This window comes from Pristiophorus japonicus, chromosome 7 (assembly GCF_044704955.1).
Source record: "Pristiophorus japonicus isolate sPriJap1 chromosome 7, sPriJap1.hap1, whole genome shotgun sequence".
In the NCBI taxonomy this organism is placed as follows: Eukaryota; Metazoa; Chordata; class Chondrichthyes; family Pristiophoridae; genus Pristiophorus; species Pristiophorus japonicus.
Window position 1 is genome coordinate 218,993,509 of NC_091983.1, and position 22,759 is coordinate 219,016,267.

Sequence of the window (22,759 nt, forward strand, 5' to 3'; positions counted from 1 at the left end):
CACATGATCTTAAAATGGTTAACTGATCATAACAGTTTCATGGGCACCAATAGCTCTCTGATACAGTGCCCAAATAGCAAATGTCGACAGGCTGGTCAACATTATGGGACAATCCATTCATGTGATCCCTCAACATCCATACACATGCACTTGCCATCAGGCCTTGCCAGATGGCGGTTGAACTGTGGGAATTCTGGCCAATTACTCTCCTCGCCAGCCCAAGGGCACTAAGGCCAATTTTAGTGCCCAGCTTCCCATATACTAACTGGCTTGTTTAAACCTCCAATATTCAAATTCTGTGGCTGCAGAGCATTTTGTAAAATCCATACCACCCTTTCTATAGTAGGACACGAGTAAAATCGCTGTGCTAGAATAGAGTCAACACAGTGATCAGATTTTGTGCACTGGTTTACCTGGAAGCTCACCATTAGCCACTTCACCATCCACTTCTTTATCCCACCCATTATCTTCATTGTCAGACTCTGTGTCAAGCTGCCTAAGTTGCATCACGCAGTCGGTCAACACCTGGATATTGGGGAAGAATGAGACAGGTTACACCATTAGGATAAGTTAACAGCACGAGGGGTTGAAATTCATAAAAGGTGGCTTAAAACTGATTTTTCACCTCGGAGCTGGGTTCAGACCAATAGAATAAAAGTTGCTGTCTGTTGGTTGCACGGGTCCTACATAAGATGCTTTTGAGCATTCTCAACTCAATTCCTAGAGAAACGGGCCCACAGCACAAAACTGTCCCCAACCTGGTGGAGGTGACAAAATGCTGGCATAGGAAATGGATAAAGTCACTTTGTTGCAGTGGGGGGGTGGTGCTCTACTAAGGTTAGAATCGGTGAAATGTTGCAGTACATTGCTAGGGTAGAAGAGGGACCTATACACTATACCTAACCATACTGAACCTGACCTGGATCTTGAGACAGACACTGGGCACCCAAAATTATGGGAAATATTCCATTCTCCGGCACCATATTGATGAACCAATATGAAAGGGAAATCATGTTTGACAAATTTGCTGGAGTTCTTTGAGGATGTAACGAGTAGGGTGGATAAAGACCAGTGGATGTGGTGTATTTGGATTTCCAGAAGGCATTCGATAAGGTGCCGCATAAAAGGTTACTGTACAAGATAAAAGCTCACGGGGTTGGGGGTAATATATTAGCATGGATAGAGGATTGGCTAATTAACAGAAAACAGAGTTGGGATAAATAGGTCATTTTCAGTTGGCAAACAGTAACTAGTGGGGTGTCACAGGGGTCGGTGTTGGGTCCTCAACTATTTACAATCTATATTAATGACTTGGATGAAGGGACAGCGGGTAATGTAGCCAAGTTTGCTGATGATACAAAGATGGGTAGGAAAGCAAATTGTTAGGTCACAAAAAATCTGCAAAGGGATATAGACAGGCTAAGTGAGTGGGCAAAAATTTGGCAGATCGAGTATAATGTGGGAAAATGTGAGGTTATCCACTTTGGCAGAAAAAGTAGAAAAGCAAATTATAATTTAAATGGAGAAAAATTGCAAGTGCAGTACAGAGGGACCTGGGGGTCCTTGTGCATGAAACACAGTGAGTATGCAGGTACAGTAAGTAATCAGGAAGACAAATGGAATGTTGGCCTTTATTGCAAGGGGGATAGAGTATAAAAGCAGAGAAGTCCTGCTACAACTGTACAGGGTACTGGTGAGGCCACACCTGGAGTACTGCGTACAGTTTTGGTCTCCGTATTTAAGGAAGGATATACCTGCATTGGAGGCTGTTCAGAGAAAGTTCACTAGGTTGATTCCGGAGATGAGGGGGTTTACTTATGAGGATAGGTTGAGCCTATACACATTGGAGTTCAGAACAATGAGAGGTGATCTTATTGAAACATACAAGATAATGAGGGGGCTCGACAAGGTGGATGCAGAGAGGATATTTCCACGCATAGGGGAAACTAAAACTAGGGGACATAATCTAAGAATAAGGGGCCGCCCATTTAAAACATGGAGAAATTTTTTCTGAGGGTTGTAAATCTGTGGAATTCTCTGCCCCAGAGAGCTGTGGAGGCTGGGTCATCGAATATATTTAAGACAGAGATAGTCAGATTTTTGAGCAATAAGGGAGTAAAGGGTTATGGGGAGCAGGCAGGGAAGTGGAGCGGAGTCCATGATCAGATCAGCCATAATCTTATTGAATGGCAGAGCAGGCTTGAGGGGCTAAATGGCCTACTCCTGCTCCTATTACTTATGTTCTTATGAACCAGAACATTCAAATAAAAACAAAAAAGTTTTAAAATATACTTAAAATTATACCAATAATCTTGGGGTAGGGAAAGGCAATCCTTTTTGGTTCAATCAGCATTTGAAGAGTAAAGTATCAGACAACTTTGATTACTCCAATATTTGCAAGAGGTTTTGATTTATTAATACAGCTGGGAAGTACATTTACCAAGAACAAATAGAGCACTGGATGAACACATTAATTTCCATCTGGAAATGCAATTTAAAGATTTCACAATACAGGTAAATAAGGGTTTTTTAAAAACTGTATTACTTGTTAAACAAACGGAATACCTGCAATTCAGCAAAAAAGGGGTGGTTATATAATCAGAGCACCAATTAAGCACTCTTTTAAACTAATGCTTTTATGGATACGCTTCTCAATGACAGTACATCCAGCAATGTCTGGGCACCTCCACGTGGGGCACAAACTCCGTTCCCTCACCACCGACTCTTATCCGTATCCTAACTCATACAAGATCCGCTCACCCATCACCTATGCTCGCTGACCTACATTGTCCAGTAACATGGATTTTAAAATGTTCATCCCTGTGGTGTCTCTGCACTGTACTATAAAGTCACACGAGGCATGTACTGCAGACAAGGTCATTACATGACCTGCACCTTTATTGCCAGGACCAAGGAGTGCTGAGCCAGCGTGGAACCTCCCTTTAAGTACCTGGCTGACCAGGTGAGGAATGTCTCCCACAAGTTCACCCCCTGTGGTCAAGGTGTGTATTTCACAGTTGTATACAGTGTACAGTGTTGTTACATATTGGTTAGTTATGTGAAGGTTACAAACATGACAATCCCCATGTTCAAATCCCTCCAAGGCCTCGCTCCTCCCTATCAGTGTAACCTGCTTCTGCCCTGCAATCCTCCGAGAAATCGGCGTTCCTCCAACTCAGACCGCTTGTGCATCTCCCACTTCCTTTGGCCCACCATTTGCAGCCGTGACTTCAGCTGTCAAGGTTCCAAGCTCTGAAATTCCCTCCCCTAAAACTTCTCCGCTTCTCTTTCTTCCTTTAAGACACTCATTAAAACCTCTCTCTCACTTGTCCTCATGTCTCCTACTGTTTGATTACTTTTCTATGAAGTGCCTTTGTATATTTTACAATATTAAAAGTGCTATATAAATGCAAGTTGTCGTTATTATTCAAGAGGTTCTATTTACAGGGCATGGAGCTAAAGAGCAAAGATAATGTTAGGCGGTAAGAGAACACAACATTCAAGTTCTTTGGAATGTAGGTTCAGAAATACTTTACCATTCAATAAGGGACAGAAGAGTGGAAGGAGTATACAAAATAATTTGCATATTTTTGCTGGAATATTTTGATTGTCAAAAATGTTCACATTCATTGCACTTTTTAGTACTAAGTGATTTTAAAAACACAAAACAGAGCTGCTCTTCCAAATTTTGAAGCAGCCAATATTACAAGTGTGTTGGCGAAGGTGTTAGAAGCACGTTGGTGGCCCCAGGCAGGGGAGAAGGGCAAGGAGGGGCAAATAGGAGGATGCTTTTATTTTTTTTAATTTTGGTTCCTGGAATCTGGACGTTGCTGGCAAGGCCAGAATTTAGTCCCTAATTGCCCTTGAGAACGTGGTGGCCTTCTTCAACTGCTGCAGTCCGTGTGGTGAAGTACTGTTAGGGAGGGAGTTCCAGCAATGATGAAGGAACAGCAATATACTTCCAAATCAGAATGGTGTGCAACTTGGAGGGGAACTTACAGGTGGTGTTGTTCCCATGCACCAGCTGCCCTTGCGAGTTTGGGAGATGCTGCCGAAGAAGCCTTGGCGAGTTGCTGCAGCGTATCCTGTAGATGGTACACATTGCAGCCATTGTACATCGCTGATGGAGGGAGCGATGTTTAAAGTGGTGGATGGGGTGCCAATCAAGTAGGCTGCTTTTCCTGGATGGTGTCAAGCTACTTGATTGTTGTTGGAGCTGCACTCATCCAAGGAAGTGTAGAGTATTCCATCACACTCCTTGTGTCTTGTAGATGGTGGAAAAGCTTTGGCAAGTCAGGTGGTGAGACACTCACCGCAAAATACCCAGCTTCTGACCTGCTCTTGTTGCCACAGTATTTATGTGGCTGGTCCAGTTAAGTTTCTGGTCAGTAGTGACCCCCAGGATGTTGATGCTGGGGGATTCAGCGATGGTAATACCGCTGAATGTCAAGGGCCGGGGGTTAGACTCTCACTTGTTGGAGATAGTCATTGCCTGGCACTTGTGTGGTGAAAATGTTATTTGCCTCTTATCAGCCCAAGTCTAAAAGTCATCCAGGTCTGCATTCGGGCATGGACTTCATTATCTGAGGAGTTGTGAATGGAATTCAACACTGTACAATCAGTGAACATCCCCACTTCTGACCTTATGATGGAAGATCATTGATGAAACAGCTGAAGATGGTTGGGCTTAGGACATTGCCCTGAGGAACTCCTGCAGCAATGTCCTGGGGCAGAGATGATTGACCTCCAACAACCACAACCATCTTCCTTTGTGCTGGTATGTCTCCAGCCAGTGGAGAGTTTTCCCCAATTCCCATTGACTTCAATTTTACTAGGGCTCCTTGATGCTACACTCGGGTCAAATGCTGTGTTGAAGGGCAGTCATTCTCACCTCACCTCTGGAATTCAGCTCTTTTGTCCATGTTTGGACCAAGGCTGTAATGAAGTCTGGTGCCGAGTGGTCCTGGCAGAACCCAGAGCATCGGTGAGCAGGTTATTGGTGAGTAAGTGCCGCTTGATAGCACTGTTGACGACACCTTCCATCACTTTGATTTGAACACTTAGATATGTTATGAAAATCATGACTCATTGCAGTCCCCGGTTCCTGCCCCTTAGCTCTTCCCCAGAACCTCCTTGCCTTCTCATTTAGCCCTTCCTAGTACAATCCACGGTCCCAGCCCTTCAGTACTTCACCAGAACCTCCTTGCCCTCTCAACAAACCTTGCTCAGTACAATCTGCAGCTAATCACTACTTTTCGACCTCGGTGGTATCATGCATTGCAGTCTTTGACTAGTTACCTCAATTTCACCTCAATTAAGTAAAAAAAAACACAAAAGAATATGTGTATTGATACACTGAGTGAATTAAACATACCAGTTATGGTATCTGCCTCTACATACCTCAATTTCATTGTCCTTGTAAGCCAGTGTTTCCTCCAGGTCTCTCTGAGCTTTCTGGCAGAGTTTGATCTGCTCATTAAGCTCACTGTGTCGCTCACTCCAGCCTTCCGCCTCTTTCAGAAGCTGTAAACCCACAAAACAAAACCTTTGTTAATCACGTGAGCCCCTGGATTCTAAGTACATAAGAATTAGGAGCAGGGAGTAGGCCATACAGATTCTCGAGCCGCTTCGCCATTCAACAAGATCATGGCTGATCTTCGACCTCAATTCGACTTTCCCGCCTAATCCCCATATTCCCCGAACCCAAAACTCTACCTACGTCAGCCTTGAATATACTCAACAACTGAGCATCCACAGCACTGTGTGTAGAGAATTCTGAAGATTCACAATCCTCTGAGTGAAGAAATTCCTCAACTCAATCCTAAATGGCCGATCCCTTATCCTGAGATTATGACCCAGAGTTCTAGACTCTCCAACCAGGGGTAACATTCTCTCAGCACCTACCCCGTCAATCCCCCCCTCAGAATCTTGTATGTTTCAATGTGATCACCTCTCATTCTTATAAACTCCCGAGTATTGGTCCAATCTACTCAATCTCTCCTCATAGAACAACCCTCTCATCCCAGGAATCAATCTAGTGAATCTTTGTTGCACTGCCTCTAAGGCAAGTATATCTTTACTCAGGAGGACCAAAACGGTGTACAGTACTCCAGGTGTGGTCTCACCAAAGCCCTGCACAATTGTAGCAAGATTTGCTTGCTATTATACTCCATTCCCCTTGCAATAAAGGCCAACATGCCATTTGCCTTCCTAATTGCTTGCTGTACTCGCATGCTAACTCGGTTTCCTGTAAGAGGACACCCAAATCGCCCTGAACACCAACATTTAATAGCTTTTCACCAAAAAAATAATGTTTTTCTATTCTTCCTACCAAAATGAATAACCTCACATTTCCCCATCTGCTACCTTATTGTCCACTCACTTAACCTGTCTATGTCCCTTTGTAGGCTCTGTGTCCTTACTTTCCCACCTAGCTTTGTATCGTCAGCAAACTTGGATACATTACACTCAGTCCCTACATCCAAGTCATTAATACAGATTGTAAATAGCAGAGGCCCAAGCACTGTTCCTTGCAGTGCCCCACTAGTTACAGTCTGCCAACCGGAAAATGACCCGTTTATCCCTACTCTGTTTGTTAACCAATCCTCTAGCCATGCTAATATATGACCCCCAACCCCATAAGCTATTATCTTGTGTAACAATCCTATATGTGGCACTTTAGCGAATGCCTTTTGGAAATCAAAATATACTACATCTGATTGTTCTCCTTTATCTAACATGCTAGTCAGTTAGTTACATCCTCAAAAAACTAAAGTTTGTTAAACACCACTTCCCTTTCATAAAACCATTCTGGTCCCAGCAAAGAGGATATTCACCTGACTTTTGCTCTGCTTAAGCCTGGTGTTTTCTTCTAACATAGACCGGATATCTGATTGCAGTTTTTCTTCATTTGCTTTGGTGCCACAAAGGGCTTCCTGTACCTAAAAGAGATACACATCTATATTAGGTATTGCCCATCTCCACCTCAGGTTCACTGCAAACTCGTCAGGTTTTTCTTCTCTCGAAGGTGTGACCTACACTGGGGTGCAGAACAGATCCACGGGTGGCCCTCCTCTTTACAGATTCTAATGGCCCTGCTGTGTATTTTCTCCATCAGGTTATGGGCTCGAGCTCCACTCCAGGACTCTGACACTTCCATTACACTTCCTGAGGCAGTGCTGCATTGTCAGAGGTGCCTTCCTTCGAATGAAAGGTTAAACATGGGTCTCTTCTGCTTGTTCCAGTAGACATAAAAGAACCTATGGCATTTTTCAAAAAGGCAACAGCAAAAATAGACTAACTAAGTAATTCATCTCACTTGCTGTTTGTGGGACTTTGCCATGCGCAGATTGGCTGCTGCACTTGTCTACTGCACTTGTCTACACAACAATGACTGCGTGTCAAAAATGATCCATCGGACGTGAAGTGCTTTGGGATATCCCAAGGACAGATGAGCTGCTATATAGACACAAGCTCCTTCATTCCAGCATTTTCTTTTATTTTAAACTTCAATCATTTCTAGTTTCTTTTCACTTCCTTTTTTTTTTAGAAACTGTACTTCCCAAGAACCTCCCCCCTCTCATTTTATGTCACAGCACACTTGGAGTACCAAAACATCAGTTCAGCTACAACAAATTAACTATACGTTTTCCCCAAAACACTTTTGAAAACCTCAGCAATTTCTTTCCACAGACATACTCACCACAAGTGGTTTGGAAATATCAGAGAGCCTCTTTAATTATAGCCGCCAGGGAATCATTTAGGAAGTATTTAAATAGGGGGTTTCGGCAAGTTCACATTGAGGGTGTTTAAGCAAACTGATTTAGACTACTCTTGACATTCTCTGTAAACAGCGGCATTACCCCATGTTACACTGCTGTAATGTTCCTGTACACAGCATTGTTAGCCCACATTACACTGCAGTGATATTCTCTGTATAAGTGACAATACACCACATTACACTGCTGTAATATTTACTGTAATGATATTACCCCACATTACACTGCTGTAATATGTGTTGTATATAATGACAATATCCCACATTACACTGCTGTAATATTTGCTGCATACAATATTACCCATTACACTACTGTAATATTTACTGTATATAATGACAATACTTCACATTACACTGCTATAATATTTACTGTATATATTACCCCACATTACACTGCTGTAATATTTACTGTATATGACATTACCCCACATTACACTACTGGGCTGTTCTCTGTACACAGCAACGTTAGCCAATATTTATCCAATTATTACCTACTTAAGGTGGTCTTACCTGTGATAGTTCTGCTGAATGAGCTGAAATAGTTTTTTGTAATTTTTTCATAGATTTCTGAGTATCGGCAATCTGTATTTAAAAAAAAGTGAACGTCAGGACATATACGCTACAATTTATTTGTGCAAAATTGTTCATGTTGAAACCTTGGGATGCTACCTGCATCAGAGTTGTACAGCATAGGAGGTCATTTGGCTTGTCGAGCCTGTGCTGAGTCTCTGCAAGAGCACTTCAGCTAGTCCCACTCCACCACCCTTTCCCCATAGCCCTGCAATTTTTTTCCTTCAGGTACTTATCCAATTCCCTTTTGAAAGTTACTATTGAATCTGCTTCCACCATCTTTTCAACCAGTGTATTCCAGATCACAAAAAACTATGTAAAATACATTTTCTCCCATCTCCATTCTAGTTCTTTTGTCAGTTATCTTGAATCAGTGTTCTCTGGGTACCAACTGCCACTGAAAACAGTTTAACTCTATAAAAAATCTTCATAATTTTGTGCACCCCTATTAAATCTCCCCTTTATCTTCTCTGCTCCAAGTAGAACAATCCCAACTTGTCTATCTCTCAACAAAACTGATTTACTATTCGACTAAATCTCCTCTGTACCCCTTTCAAGGCCTTGACATCCTTCCTAAGTGCACAGAATATTCCAGCTGAGGCCTAACATGTGTTTAACGGTTTGCAGAACTTCACTGCTTTTGTACTCCATGCCTCTATTTATAAAATCAAGGATCCTGTATGCTTTTAAAAAATATAAACAATCTTCTCAACTTGTCCTGCCACCTTCAAAGATTTGTGTACGAGAACCCCCAGGTCTCTCGGTTCCTTCACCATCGCCCCACCCCCCCCTATAAAATTGTACTATGGCTCCATGGGTACAGTGGAGCTGTACCTCCAGTATTGTGCCCAAATGCCAATTGTGCTTAGATAACGAATGCCGGCAGCTTATTCAAGTATGGATACCACACCCGAGCCCAATCTTTTTCTTACTTAAAATGTATGTTCCACCAGGAGTCAGTGCATATTGATTAGCACGTCTAGCTGATTTCCAACCTTCCCTCCATAGTTCAGGGTTGCTGAGGACAATTGCAGTACTCCAACCACTGCAGCAGCCAAACACATCTAACTCAGCACAAACTACAATTTGAAGCAGGGATCTTTTGTTTCTTTGTCTGAATGCCACACAACATACTACATTAAAACAGAGAGCTTTCCGACGGCCACACAACATAAATTAAAAGTGAGCGCACTTTCTGAACACCAAACAACATACTGTACTACATTAAAAGTGAGAAAGCTTTCCCAACTTTAAAATTATTCCCGAGGGAGCCAAACATTTACAGATAAAACTCCTCTGGAAACTCAAGACAATCTCCATGGGCAGAAAGGAGTTGTAGAATGCAGGATTATCAGGCAAAATGTTGTGTGGAGACTGAGTATACATTGTCATTTACTCAAAAAATAGACAAGATATAGAATATATACTTTTCCCTTGTGGCTGTAGACTTCAGCACTGGTGCCTTACCTGGGGAGGTTCCTCTAACACTTCTCACAAGCCTGGACATCATACAAGAAAAAGCTGGTTGATTTGCAGGCGATCCCCGGCTCACCTCCAACCTCTAATCTCCATGTCAGCTTTCTAGTGTTTGTCTCAGTTTCATTCATACAACTGTGTTCAGTGCTCCTCAAAACTTTCTTCAGTTGTCCTAAACCATCTTGCCCACTCTTCCTTTTCCTCTGCACGCTCATTGTGTTTAATTAATTGCATTGGCACCTGCTCCAATTTCTTCCCCAGAATCTCAAATAGTGGAAGATCTTACTCCCCCAAGTCTCCCTTCCACCTCCAATTACCAGGCTCTTAAAAGGCAAGGTTACCGTTGATCAATATTTCCCCGATACTCTTTCAACAGGGGCGGTGCCCTCCACTAGGGATCTTGGCTCTTAACCTACTCACGACTTCCTTACCAGAGTCTGCTGTTTAGCCGTCCCCTGTTTCTCTTTTTCTAACGATGCCTGGAGATTTTTCACACGTGTCTCTAGATGATGGTTCACCTGTTCGAGCTCCTTGCAGGCCTCCTTTGGGAACAGAGAACTTGTAAAGGGTTCATTCTCGGGTTGGCAAACAGTAATCAGTGGGGTGCCGCAGGGATCAGTGCTGGGACCCCAACTATTTACAATCTATATTAACGACTTGGAGGAAGGGACTGAGTGCAACGTAGCCAAGTTTGCCGATGATACAAAGATGGGAGGAAAAGCAGTGTGTGAAGAGGACACACAAAATCTGCAAAAGGACATAGACTGGCTAAGTGAGTGGGCAAAAATTTTGCAGATGGAGTATAATGTTGGAAAGTGAGAGGTCATGCACTTCGGCAGAAAAAAAAAATCAAAGAGCAAGTTATTATTTAAATGGAGAAAGATTCCAAGTGCTGCAGTACAGCAGGACCTGGGGGTACTTGTGCATGAAACACAAAAGGATAGTATGCAGGTACAGCAAATGATCAGGAAGGCAAATGGAATCTTGGCCTTTATAGCAAAGGGGATGGAGTATAAAAGCAGGGAAGTCTTGCTACAGTTGTACAGGGTATTGGTGAGGCCACACCTGAAATATTACATGCAGTTTTGGTTTTCATATTTACAAAAGGATATACTCGCTTTGGAGGCAGTTCAGAGAAGGTTCACTAGGTTGATTCTGGAGATGAGGGGGTTGACTTATGAGGAAAGGTCGAGTAGGTTGGGCCTCCACTCACTGGAATTCAGAAGAATGAGAGGTGAACTTAGCGAAACGTATAAGATTATGAGGGGGCTTGACAAGGTGGATGCAGAGAGGTTGTTTACACTGATAGGGGAGACTAGAACTAGAGGGCATCATGTTAGAATAAGGGGCTGCCCATTTAAAACAAACGTACGTCCCTTGCAGTCAGAATCAGGTGAATTTATAATGGGGAACAAAGAAACGACAGACCAATTGAAAACATACTTTGGTTCTGTCTTCACGAAGGAAGACACAAACAACCTTCCGGAAAATACTAGGGGACCGAGGGTCTAGTAAGAAGGAGGAACTGAAGGAAATCCTTATTAGTTGGGAAATTGTGTTAGGGAAATTGATGGGATTGAAGGCCGATAAATCCCCAGGGCCTGATAGCCTGCATCCCAGAGTACTTAAGGAAGTGGCCCTAGAAATAGTGGATCATTTTCCAACAGTCTATCGACTCTGGATCAGTTCCTATGGACTGGAGGGTAGCTAATGTAACACCACTTTTTTTTAAAAAAGGGAGAGAAAACGGGTAATTATAGACCGGTTAGCCTGACATCAGTAGTGGGGAAAATGTTGGAATCAATTATTTAAGATGGAATAGCAGCGCATTTGGAAAGCAGTGACAGGATCGGTCCAAGTCAGCATGGATTTATGAAAGGGAAATCAAGCTTGGCGAATCTTCTGGAATTTTTGAGGATGTAACTAGCAGAGTGGACAAGGGAGAACCAGTGGACTTTCAAAAGGCTTTTGACAAGGTCCCATACAAGAGATTGGTGTGCAAAATTAAAGCACATGGTATTGGGGGTAATGTACTGACGTGGATAGAGAACTGGTTGGCAGACAGGAAGCAGAGAGTCGGCATAAACGGCTCCTTTTCAGAATGGCAGGCTGTGACTAGTGGAGAGCCGCAGGGTTCAGTGCTGGGACCCCAGCTACTTACAATATACATCAATGATTTAGCTGAAGGAATGGAGTGTAAATATCTCCAAGTTTGCAGATGACACTAAGCTGGGTGGCGGTGTGAGCTGTGAGGAGGATGCTAAGAGGCTGCAGGGTGACTTGGACAGGTTAGGTGAGTGGGCAAATGCATGGCAGATGCAGTATAATGTGGATAAATGTGAAGTTATCTACTGTGGTGGCAAAAACACGAAGGCAGAATATTATCTGAATGGCGGCAGATTAGGAAAAGGGGAGGTGCAACGAGACCTGGGTGTCATGGTTCATCAGTCTTTGAAAATTGGCATACGGTACAGCAGGCGGTGAAGGCGGCAAATGGTATGTTGGCCTTCATAGCTAGGGGATTTGAGTATAGGAGCAGGGAGGTCTTACTGCAGTTGTACAGGGCCTTGGTGAGGCCTCACTTGGAATGTTGTGTTCAGTTTTGGTCTCCTAATCTGAGGAAGGACGTTCTTGCTATTGAGGGAGTGCATCAAAGGTTCACCAGACTGATTCCCGGGATGGCAGGACTGACATATGAGGAGAGACTGGATCGACTGGGCCTGTATTCACTGGAGTTTAGAAGAATGAGGGGGGATCTCATAGAAACATATAAAATTCTGACAGGGCTGGACAGGTTAGATGCAGGAAGAATGTTCCTGATGTTGGGGAAGTCCAGAACCAGGGGACACATTCTAAGGATCAGGGGTAAACCATTTAGGACTGAGATGAGGAGAAACTTCTTCACTCAGAGTTGTTAACCTGTGGAATTCCCTACCGCAGAGTGTTGTTGATGCCAGTTTGTTGGATATATTCAAGAGGGGGTTAGATATGGGCCTTACAGTTAAAGGGATCAAGAGGTATGGAGAGAAAGCAGGAAAGTGGTACTGTGGTGAATGATCAGCCATGATCTTACTGAATGGTGGTGCAGGCTCGAAGGGCCGAATGGCCTACTCCTGCACCTATTTTCTATGTTTCTATGAGATGAGGAGAAATTTCTTCTGAGGGTTGTGGATCTGTGGAATTCGCTGCCTCAGAGCTGTGGAAGCTGGGACATTGAATACATTGAAGGCAGAAATTGACAGTTTCTTAAACAATAAGGGAATAACGGGTTCTGGAGAGTGGGCAGGGAAGTGAACCTGAGTCCATGATCGGATCAGCCATGATCGCATTAAATGGCAGAGCAGGCTCGAGGAGACGTATGGCCTACTCCTGCTCCTATTTCTTATGTTATGTAAAGTTATGTATAAAATTTCAATCACCTACTGGTACACACACACACACTCATACACAGGTAAACTGTACTCTCTCACCTTAAGTTCTTTAGTTTCATCAGACACAGTCGATTTCACATTCTGCGCTTCGTCCATTACAGTCTTGGCTTCCTCCAGCTAAAAAATGTTCGTGGTGGTGGGGGGGGGAAAAAGAGAGAGTACATTTTAAACATACTTCCATTAATAATTGAAATTTATCACTAGGCCCATGTAGCCAAGACCATTCAATATTTAAAGAACTGTTCCTTCGTCTATGGAGGCTCTTTGATCACTTCTCTCACACTCCTGGACAGGATACAAGGTTGCCGTCTGATCAGCCTTTCTTCGCTCACCTCCAGCCTCCCACCTCTCTGGGAACAGGGTGAGGCCATTCAGCCCCTTCAGCTGGGAACAGGCTATTTTAGATCTCATTTTATGTAATGAGACAGGGTTAATTAGCAATCTCATAGTAAAGGATCCTCTGGGGCAGAGTGATCATATGATAGAATTTCACATTGAGTTTGAAAATGACTCGTCCAAGTCCGGAACTAGAGTCTTAAGCTTAAATAAAGGCAATTACATAGGTATGAGGAGAGAGCTGGTTAAGGTTGATTGGAAAAATAGATTAAAAAGGTATGGCGGTAGATAAGCAGTGGCTAGCATTTAAATAAATATTTCTTAATTCTCATATATTCCATTGAGAAACAAAAACTCCACGGGAAAAGTGATCCGTCCATGGCTAACTGAAGAAGTTATGGATAGCATTAGATTGAAAGAAGCAGCTTATGACGTTGCAAAGAATAGTAGTAAGCCTGAGGATTGGGAGAGTTTCAGAAACCAGCAAAGGATGACCAAAAAAATGATAGTGAAAAAATGGAATACAAGAGCAAACTAGCAAGAAATATGTAAAAAGGAAGAGAGTACGTTGGTCTCTTAGAGGCTGACACAGGAGAAATTATTATGGGGAATAAGGAAATGGTAAAAATGTTAAACAAGTATTTTGTATCTGTCTTCACAGTAGAAGACACAAAAAAGCATTTCAGAAACTAAGGGGCTGATGAGAGTGATAAATTTAACGCAATTAACACAAGTAGAGAAAACACAATTAACACAAGTACTAGAGAAACGCCGACAAATCCCCTGGACCTGACGGCCTATATCCTAGGGTTCTAAAAGAGGTGGTTGCAGAGATAGTGGATGCAGTTGTTGTGATCTTCCAAAATTCCCTAGATTCTAAAATGGTCCCAGCAGATTGGAAGGTATCAAATGTAACACCACTATTCAAGAAAGGAGGGAGAGAGAAAACAGGGAACTACAGGCCAGTTAGCCTGACATCAGTCATCAGGAAAATACTGGAATCCATTGTTGAGGAAGTGGTATCAGGACACCTAGAAAAGCATAACATGATTAAGCAGAGTCAACATGGTTTTATGAAAGGGAAATCATGTTTGAAAAATTTATTAAGAGTTTTCTGAGGATGTAACGAGCAGAGTAGATAAAGGAGAACGAGCAGATGTAATATATTTGGATTTCCAAAAGGCATTCGATAAGGTGCCACATAAAAGGTTGTTACACAAGGGCTCACGGGGTTGGGGGCAATATAGTAGCATGGAAAGAGGATTGGTTAACAGACAGAAAACAGAGAGTAGGAATAAACGGATCTTTTTCAGGTCAGCAGCCTGTAACTAGTCGGGTGCCATAAGGATCAGTGCTGAGCCTCAGCTATTTACAATCCATATTAACGACCTAGATGAAGGGACCAAGTATAATGTATTCAAGTTTGCTGACAATACAAAGCTAGGTGGGCCAGTAAGCTGTGAGGTGAACACAAATATTCTGCAAAGGGATATAGAGTGGGCAGTAAGGTGGCAGCTGGAGTATAATGTAGGGAAATGTGAAGTAATTCACTTTGGTAGGAAGAATAGAAAAATAGAATATCTTTTAAATGATGAGAAACTTTTAAATGTTGGTGTTCAAAGAGATTTAGGTGTCCTCATGCAAGAAACACCGAATGCTAGCATGCAGGTACAGCAAGTAATGAGGAAGGCAAATGGCATGTTGGCCTTTATTGCAAGGGGGTTAGAGTATTAGAGTAAGGAAGTCTTGCTACAATTGTACAGGGCCTTGGTGAGACCACACCTGGGAGTACTATGCACAGTTTTGGTCTCCTTATATAAGGAAGGATATACTTGCCTTGGAGGCGGTGCAACGAAGGTTCACTAGACTGATTCCTGGGATGAGAGGGCGGTCGATGATAAGAGACGGTGTAGAATGGGCCTATACTCTTTGGAGTTTAGAAGAATGAGAGGTAATCTCATTGGAACATAAGGTTCTGAGGGATTGATAGGGTAGATGCTGAGAGGTTGTTTCCCCTAGCTGGAGTGTCTAGAACTAGGAGGCATAGTCTCAAGATAAGGGGCAAGCCATTTAAGACCGAGATGAGGAGGAATTTTTTCACTGAGGCTTGTGAATCTTTGGAATTCTCTGCCAGAGAGGGCTGTGGATGCTGAGCCTTTGAGTATATTCCAGGCTGAAATAGATATAGATTTTTGGACTAGGGGAATCAAGGAATAAGGGGATCGAGCAGGAAAGTGGAGTTGAGGTTGATAAGAACATAAGAAATAGGAACAGGAGTAGGCCATATGGCCCCTCGAGCCTGCTCCGCCATTCAATATCATGGCTGATCTGATCATGGACTCAGCTCCACTTCCCCACCCGTTCCCCATAACCCTTTATCATTTAAGAAACTGTCTATTTGTGTCTTAAATGTATTCAATGTCCCAGCTTCCATAGTTCTCCGAGGCAGCAAATTCCAGATTTACAACCCTCAGATGAAATTCCTCATCTCAGTTTTAAATGGCGGCCCCTTATTCTAAGATCATGCCCTCTAGTTCTAGTTTACCCCTCTGCATCCACCTTGTCAAGCCCCCTCATAATCTTATGTGTTTCGAATTCTTCTTAATTCCAATGAGTAGAGGCCCAACCTACTCAACCTTTCCTCATAAGTCAACCCCTTCATCCCCAGAATCAACCTAGTGAACCTTCTCTGAACTGCCTCCAAAGTATATCCTTTCGTAAATATGGAAACCAAAACTGCATGCAGTATTCCAGGTGTGGCCTCACCAATACCTTGAATAGCTGTAGCAAGACTTCCTTGCTTTTATACTCCATCCCCTTTGTAATAAAGGCCAAGATACCATTGGCCTTTCTGATCACTTGCTGTACCTGCATATTATCCTTGTGTTTCATGCACAAGTATCCCCAGGTCCCGCTGTACTGCGGCACTTTGCAATCTTTCTCCATTTAAATAATAACTTGCTCTTTGATTTTTTTCTGCCAAAGTGCATGATCTCACATTTTCCAACATTATACTCGATCTGCCAAATTTTTGCCCACTCACTCAGCCTGTATGTCCTTTTGCAGATTTTTTGTGTCCTCCTCACACTTTGCTTTTCCTCCCATCTTTGTATCATTAGCAAACTTGGCTACATTACACTCGGTCCCTTCTTCCAAGTCATTAATATAGATTGTAAATAGTTGGGGTCCCAGCACTGATCTCTGCGGCACCCCACTCGTTACTGGTTGCCAACCAGAGAATGAACCATTTATCCTGACTCTGTTTTCTGTTAGTTAGCGAATCCTCTATCCATGCTAATATATTACCCCCAACCCCGTGAACTTTTATCTTGTGCAGTAACCTTTTATGTGGCACCTTGTCAAATGCTTCTGAAAGTCCAAATACACCACATCCACTGGTTCCCCTTTATCCACCCTGTTCGTTACATCCTCAAAGAACTCCAGCAAATTTGCCAAACATGACTTACCTATCGTGAAACACAACTCTAATTTGTGTAATCTCTCCTCGTAATTTAACCCTTTGAGTCCGGGTATAATTCTGGTAAACCTATGCTGTACTCCCTCCAAGGCCAATATATCCTTCCCTAAGGTGTGGTGCTCAGAACTGCTCTCAGTACTCCAGGTGAGGTCTAACCAGGAGTTTGTATAGCTGCAGCATAACTTCTACCCCCTTTTATTCTAGTACGCTAGATATAAAGGCTAGCATTTCATTAGCCTTTTTGATTATTTTCTGTACCTGTTGATGACATTTTAATGATCTATGTACCTGGACCCCCAAGTCTCTTTGGACCTCCACTGTTTTTAGCTCATCACCATTTAGAAAGTACCCTGCTCTATACTTTTTAGGTCCAACATGGATGACCTCACATTTGCCTCTTGAAATTTCCTCCCTCGTTCCTCCTAAGTTCCAAGTAAAGTCCTACATCCTCTTTCTCCTTACGTCCTCAATCTGTTGAAATTAAAATCCATCACAAATTCCTACTCTAGTTCATTCTTTCCCAGAAGCTTCAAGCTATCAAAGTCCTTATATACCCTCAGCCTTTAAAAACCATGCTTGACACTACCCCAATTGATAATTTATTCCCTCTCATTGCAACCTTGGTGTCCTGCTCCATGGGTCTTGGCCCTTCACCTCAATTCCTCAACATGAAAAGGCAACAAATCACAATGAGTACAGCAGTCTTCTCTGACCCACTGCTAGGTGTCGAAAACACAATCCTTGCTACCCCACCTTCTCGAAGGAAAAAAATATTAGCTACTGGGCAGGTGTGTAACCAGATAAAGAATGGTGGGTGAGGCAAGGAGGATCAACTGCTATTGAGTCAAGAACACGCCAAATAACCATCAGCAACCCAGACATTGTACAGTGCATTTATGTATTCATAAAGGTCAACCAAGCACAGAGTTATGAATTCTCTGTTTGTAAACATTTCCTTCAATAACTTTGCCTTGGGAGGAGAATTCTTTTCATATTTACCTCCCACTGACCTCTCAGAATTGTTTACCTGTACCCAGGAAGGAGATTCAAATAGCACTCTGAAAATGAAAACTCTCCAGGCATTTTAGGCTGTGCTGTCTCAAGGGATAAACAACAGAGGCAAGAGATCTAACGAGCTGTGAGCAGCTTACTGTTTTTAATGCAAGCCCCTTGATACATCAACCATAACAAGTCTCCCTTGCGTACTATAAACTTCAATAAAGCCTAGCAGAAAATATTAGATCTGTACCTTCTTCTCATAAGTGGACACTTTCTCCAAAACCTCAGTCTTCTCCTGAATAAGCTGTTTGATTTTCTCAGATAGCTGCTTTTCGGTTACTGGGAACAGGGAAACATTAACATTTAAGTGTTTAAATATTTCATAGACAACTTAAATTGAAATAATCGATGCAGCTACATGTTACTAATTAACTGTAAACTGTGCTTGGGCCATGACACAGATGTTCTCCTCAAAAAGTGAAGGATCCTCCATGTTGGTATAGTGGATACAAACACGATGTACAAACACACAAACTGTGCTGCACTGAGTCACAAAGGCCAGCAGGACTCAAAGTCAAACCACAGTCTCTGCCAAGTTAACAGTTCTCAACCAGTTGAGAAGCTTCAATTGCTGGGCAAGGGAGCAATGCCATATTTCCCACTCCTGACCTCTGCTAGAATGTACCCATCATGGTAAATTGCAGACGATCACAGGATGGTTTACCTGCAATGTCCTCCACAGATGAATAGTCTGCTCACACTCTGGGCTCGCATATGACAAATGGTGACTTGGACCAGGCAACAGAGGGGTGCCCACAGAAGCCCAGTAACACCAAGCCAATTACAACCAACAACGCAGACTCAGAATCAAACATGGGATTTTCGCAGCCTGTATAGCTCAGGTGCAGACTGCCTTTATTAAATAAGGGAAGCTACTAATCTATACTTTTTAAAAAAAAGCATTTGCAAGATTTATTAAAAAAGACCATAATTAAGATACAGTCTGTATTAGGTACATATTGCAAGCTTACTTTGATATCTTCTGCTCTTCACCTGAAACAAAAATAAAATGAAACGCAGTCAGTAATGGTAAACCACTCTGAAATCAACACAAATAAACCAGGGCGGTATCAAGGTACCATTGCCTTGCTCATTCAGCAAGGCAATGGTACCTTGGGCCCAAGTTTCCACATGATTCGCGCCTGATTTTTAGGAGCAACTGGTGGAGAACGGACTATTTTAGAAATCGCAATTCTCCACATTTTTTTTTCTGCAGTTCTAGTCAGGTAGAACAGTTCTAGTTTAGAACAGAATTTTTTCTTCAAAAGGGGGCGTGTTCGGCCACTGACACCTGATTTGAAAGTTTCCACAGTGAAAATGTACTCCAAACTAAAGTAGAATGGAGCCAGTGAAGATTTTTGTAGAACTGAAAAAACCTGTTCTACACATTAAAAAATCAGGCTCAGGTTACAAATTAGGCGTCCAGAACGAGGTGGGGGGGAGGGGGGGGGGGAAGGGAACTCATTAAATTCGACAATAAATCCTTATTTATACTTCTACAAACATTATACAAATAAATCCAACCTGAATAAACATTTATAAGCCAAGAAAAGATTAAATAAACCATCTTCCTACCTGTGTGAAAGTGCTTCAGCCAGGGAGAATTCTGCAGCCGTTCGTGCCGCTGAGAGGGAGGGAGGGAGGGAGGGAGGAGAGCGAGTGTCGGGTCTGGTCGGGCGGGGAGCAGGAGCTGGCCGTGGGAGGAGCTTCATTCACGCAGCCCCAGTGAGGCCATTGGGCCAGGGCTAGGGGGCTGCGTGCTTCGGGCCCCTCCCACACAGTTCGGCGCCTGGAGCTACTGCACTTGCGTGCCGACTGTAGTGCGCATGTGCAGAGGTCCCGGCACTGTTTTCAGCTCCGCCCCCCCCCCCCACAGCTCGTGCTGGCTGCGCCGAGGGCCAGAGGACCTGTAAGTAGGTGGAGAATACCGAGGATTTTTTTAGGCGCCGTTTTAGGCGCGAAAAACGGGCGCCCAGCTCGGAGGGGCGCCCGTTTTTTTTCTTGTGGAAACTTGGGCCCCTTGATACCACACAAGATTTGGAGACTGCACTACAGGCAGAACCTGCCACCACTGGTTCCTACTCACGACCACAAATAGCCTCCATCACTGCTCCAGCCACATCCCCGGAAAAGACACAGGGCTTGAAACTTAGTGAAAAGTACCATCGATGAGCCAAAAAACACATTTTTACTGCTCAATGATCTGCCTCCTTTATTACTTAAGCCCATCAAAGCTGAAGAAAGCAATTTGAATGTATGGAAATGTAAAGCAATCTTACTTACTGAAAGGCAGGTTCTCCAGAAAAAGGCAACAAAAGTAACGAATCCCAAAACAACAGTTATCAAGATGGGCTCCCATGGCACCCCGTGGAAATCAGGACCTGGACGCATTTCTTCAGGCAAGGAGGCTACAATCTGGGAATATGAGGGAAACAACATTTTTTAAGAAAGGATTTCTTATTACTACTTCAATTAAAAAAAAAAGGACCTAAACAAGAATGAGCGTCACGCTGTCTGCTTCTTTCTTCACCCTGCTATAAAGCACCTTGGGATGATTTCCTAGATTAAAGGGACTACATAATGCCAGCTGTTGTTGATCATCCTTCTATCTACGATTGTGAATATGGGAGTTCAGACTCAACAACCATATGCGGATGGCCCAGTATTGGACCAAAGGAATTAACAGTCAAGAAGCTGCACTGGAATGATGCTTTACTCAATGTTTTACAAATGCTTGTAAATATATTTACCAAATATACATCTACAGGCAACTACTGCCAGCTGGTAACTTGGATTCTTTTTATAGTTCACTGACCAATGGACATATGACTCAATGCCTGCAATTCAGTGAATGCAAAAAGTGGCTAATGTATGATTAACTCACCACACAGGTGTTGGGCAAAAGCTACGAAATCGGATAAAGACATTACATTTAAAATTCTCTACTTAAAATAGATTTACTGTAGTTTTTAAATGAAAAAATTGATCCAATCTCGCAACAGGGCTGCCATTTTGAAATCGAGATTCCAACTGGTGCTGAAGGGTACAACTAAATTAATGGTGAAGTTATCTGCACGGACAGTAAATTGAGCAAGAGTTAAGTGTCCATTCCAATTCAGCTAGTTTCTTTTCAAACTTTCAACCAGCTAACAAAGGGAAGAGGGGTAAACAGCAGATGCACTTCCTGCAACGTCCAGTCAATTAGGATTGTGGGAATCAAACTAGGTAGCACTTGAAACAAATGTTGTAATGATGATAAATAGCAGATGAGTGGGATCAATTTGGGAGGTCACTGGAGAGAACAGGCATCAATTAAGTAGTTCATTCCTGTAACTAGAATCAAGCCACAGCATAACACTTGGTTACTGATAAGGCAGTCACTAACTCATTCAGTGTTCAACAGAATTCTTTGCATATTTATTGCCATGGTGATCCTCACAAATAGTCCAAGGGGGAATGAAGCAGTCAGAATCGTGTGTACATGGAAGGCTTCCCTGTGGACACTTGCTAGTCCCATGTCAGACCTGTGCCAGGTTTACAAGGATGGATGTCCTCCTGATAAATTCACAGCACACAACTGACAAGACTCCCAAATATTAGTGTTTCAAACAAATAACAGGGCAGTAACAGCAGAGACGTTACTAGTGCCTCCTCGGAAGATTTCTAGCAGACAAGTGGGGAGTTCTGCTGCAGCAAAAAGAACGGAAACTTCTAAAATGCTGTGTAGTCAACAATATGACCCTAAAAAATGGGAACTAGTCCCTGCACAGCATGTTAATAAAACTAACTTCCCATTACCACATCTCTCTCAAACTGTCTTATAGGAACATAAGAAATAGGTGCAGGAGTAGCCCATACGGTCCCTCGAGCCTGCTCCGCCATTTAATATGATCATGGCTGATCTGATCATGGACTCGGGTCCACTTCCCTGCCCGTTCCCCATAACCCCTTAATCCCTTATCGGTTAAGAAACAGTCTATCTCTGTCTTAAATTAATTCAATGTCCCAGCTTCCACAGCTCTCTGAGGCAGTGAATTCCACAGATTTACAACTCTCGGAGAAGAAATTTCTCCTCATCTCACTTTTAAATGGGCGGCCCCTTATTCTAAGATCGTGCCCTCCAGTTCTAGTCTCCCCCATCAGTGGAAACATCTTCTCTGCATCCACCTTGTCAAGCTCCAAGCTCCCTCATAATCTTATAAGTTTTGATAAGGTCACCTCTCATTCTTCTGAATGCCAAAGTCTTGCATAACAATACACTATAGTGGGGGGGGGGGGCTGGGTAGGAAAAAAAAAAAATCAGACATGGGCCTTCAATGTGGTAGCAATATGCTTTCTGTCCAAAAGGGGATTGGATATATACTTGAAAAGGAGCAATGTGCAGGGCTAGGGGCAATGAGCAGGGGGAGTGGAACTAACTGGAGAGTTGGCATAGACACGTAGGGCTGAATGGTCTCCTTCTGTATGACTCCAGTTACAGACCTGCTCCAGTTCTTCAACCAACTCCAAATATCTTTCTCCATGTTTGGAACAACATTTGGATCAAAGCCAAGGACTTGTATTTTTCCCCACAGGAAAATGGATGGAATCACAGAATGAACCCCCCAAAACAATAGAATGGATCCTGAAAAT

At 43.0% G+C, this 22,759-nt stretch overlaps 1 protein-coding gene across 3 annotated transcripts in view; it reads right to left on the reverse strand.

The window, feature by feature from the left end:
* Positions 1-22,759, reverse strand: part of mia3 (MIA SH3 domain ER export factor 3) — a 115,477-nt gene that overhangs the window by 29,808 nt on the left and 62,910 nt on the right. For 2 of the 3 annotated variants that reach the window (XM_070885814.1, XM_070885812.1), the window contains exons 7-15: positions 20,411-20,542; positions 19,099-19,120; positions 18,318-18,406; positions 13,294-13,371; positions 10,255-10,365; positions 8,288-8,359; positions 6,837-6,941; positions 5,401-5,523; positions 414-525 (exon numbers count right to left, since the gene is read on the reverse strand). In XM_070885814.1, coding sequence (XP_070741915.1) covers positions 414-525; positions 5,401-5,523; positions 6,837-6,941; positions 8,288-8,359; positions 10,255-10,365; positions 13,294-13,371; positions 18,318-18,406; positions 19,099-19,120; positions 20,411-20,542 — 844 coding nt within the window. The remainder of the gene's footprint in view (positions 1-413; positions 526-5,400; positions 5,524-6,836; positions 6,942-8,287; positions 8,360-10,254; positions 10,366-13,293; positions 13,372-18,317; positions 18,407-19,098; positions 19,121-20,410; positions 20,543-22,759) is intronic. The other variant, XM_070885813.1, reaches the window with a different exon arrangement.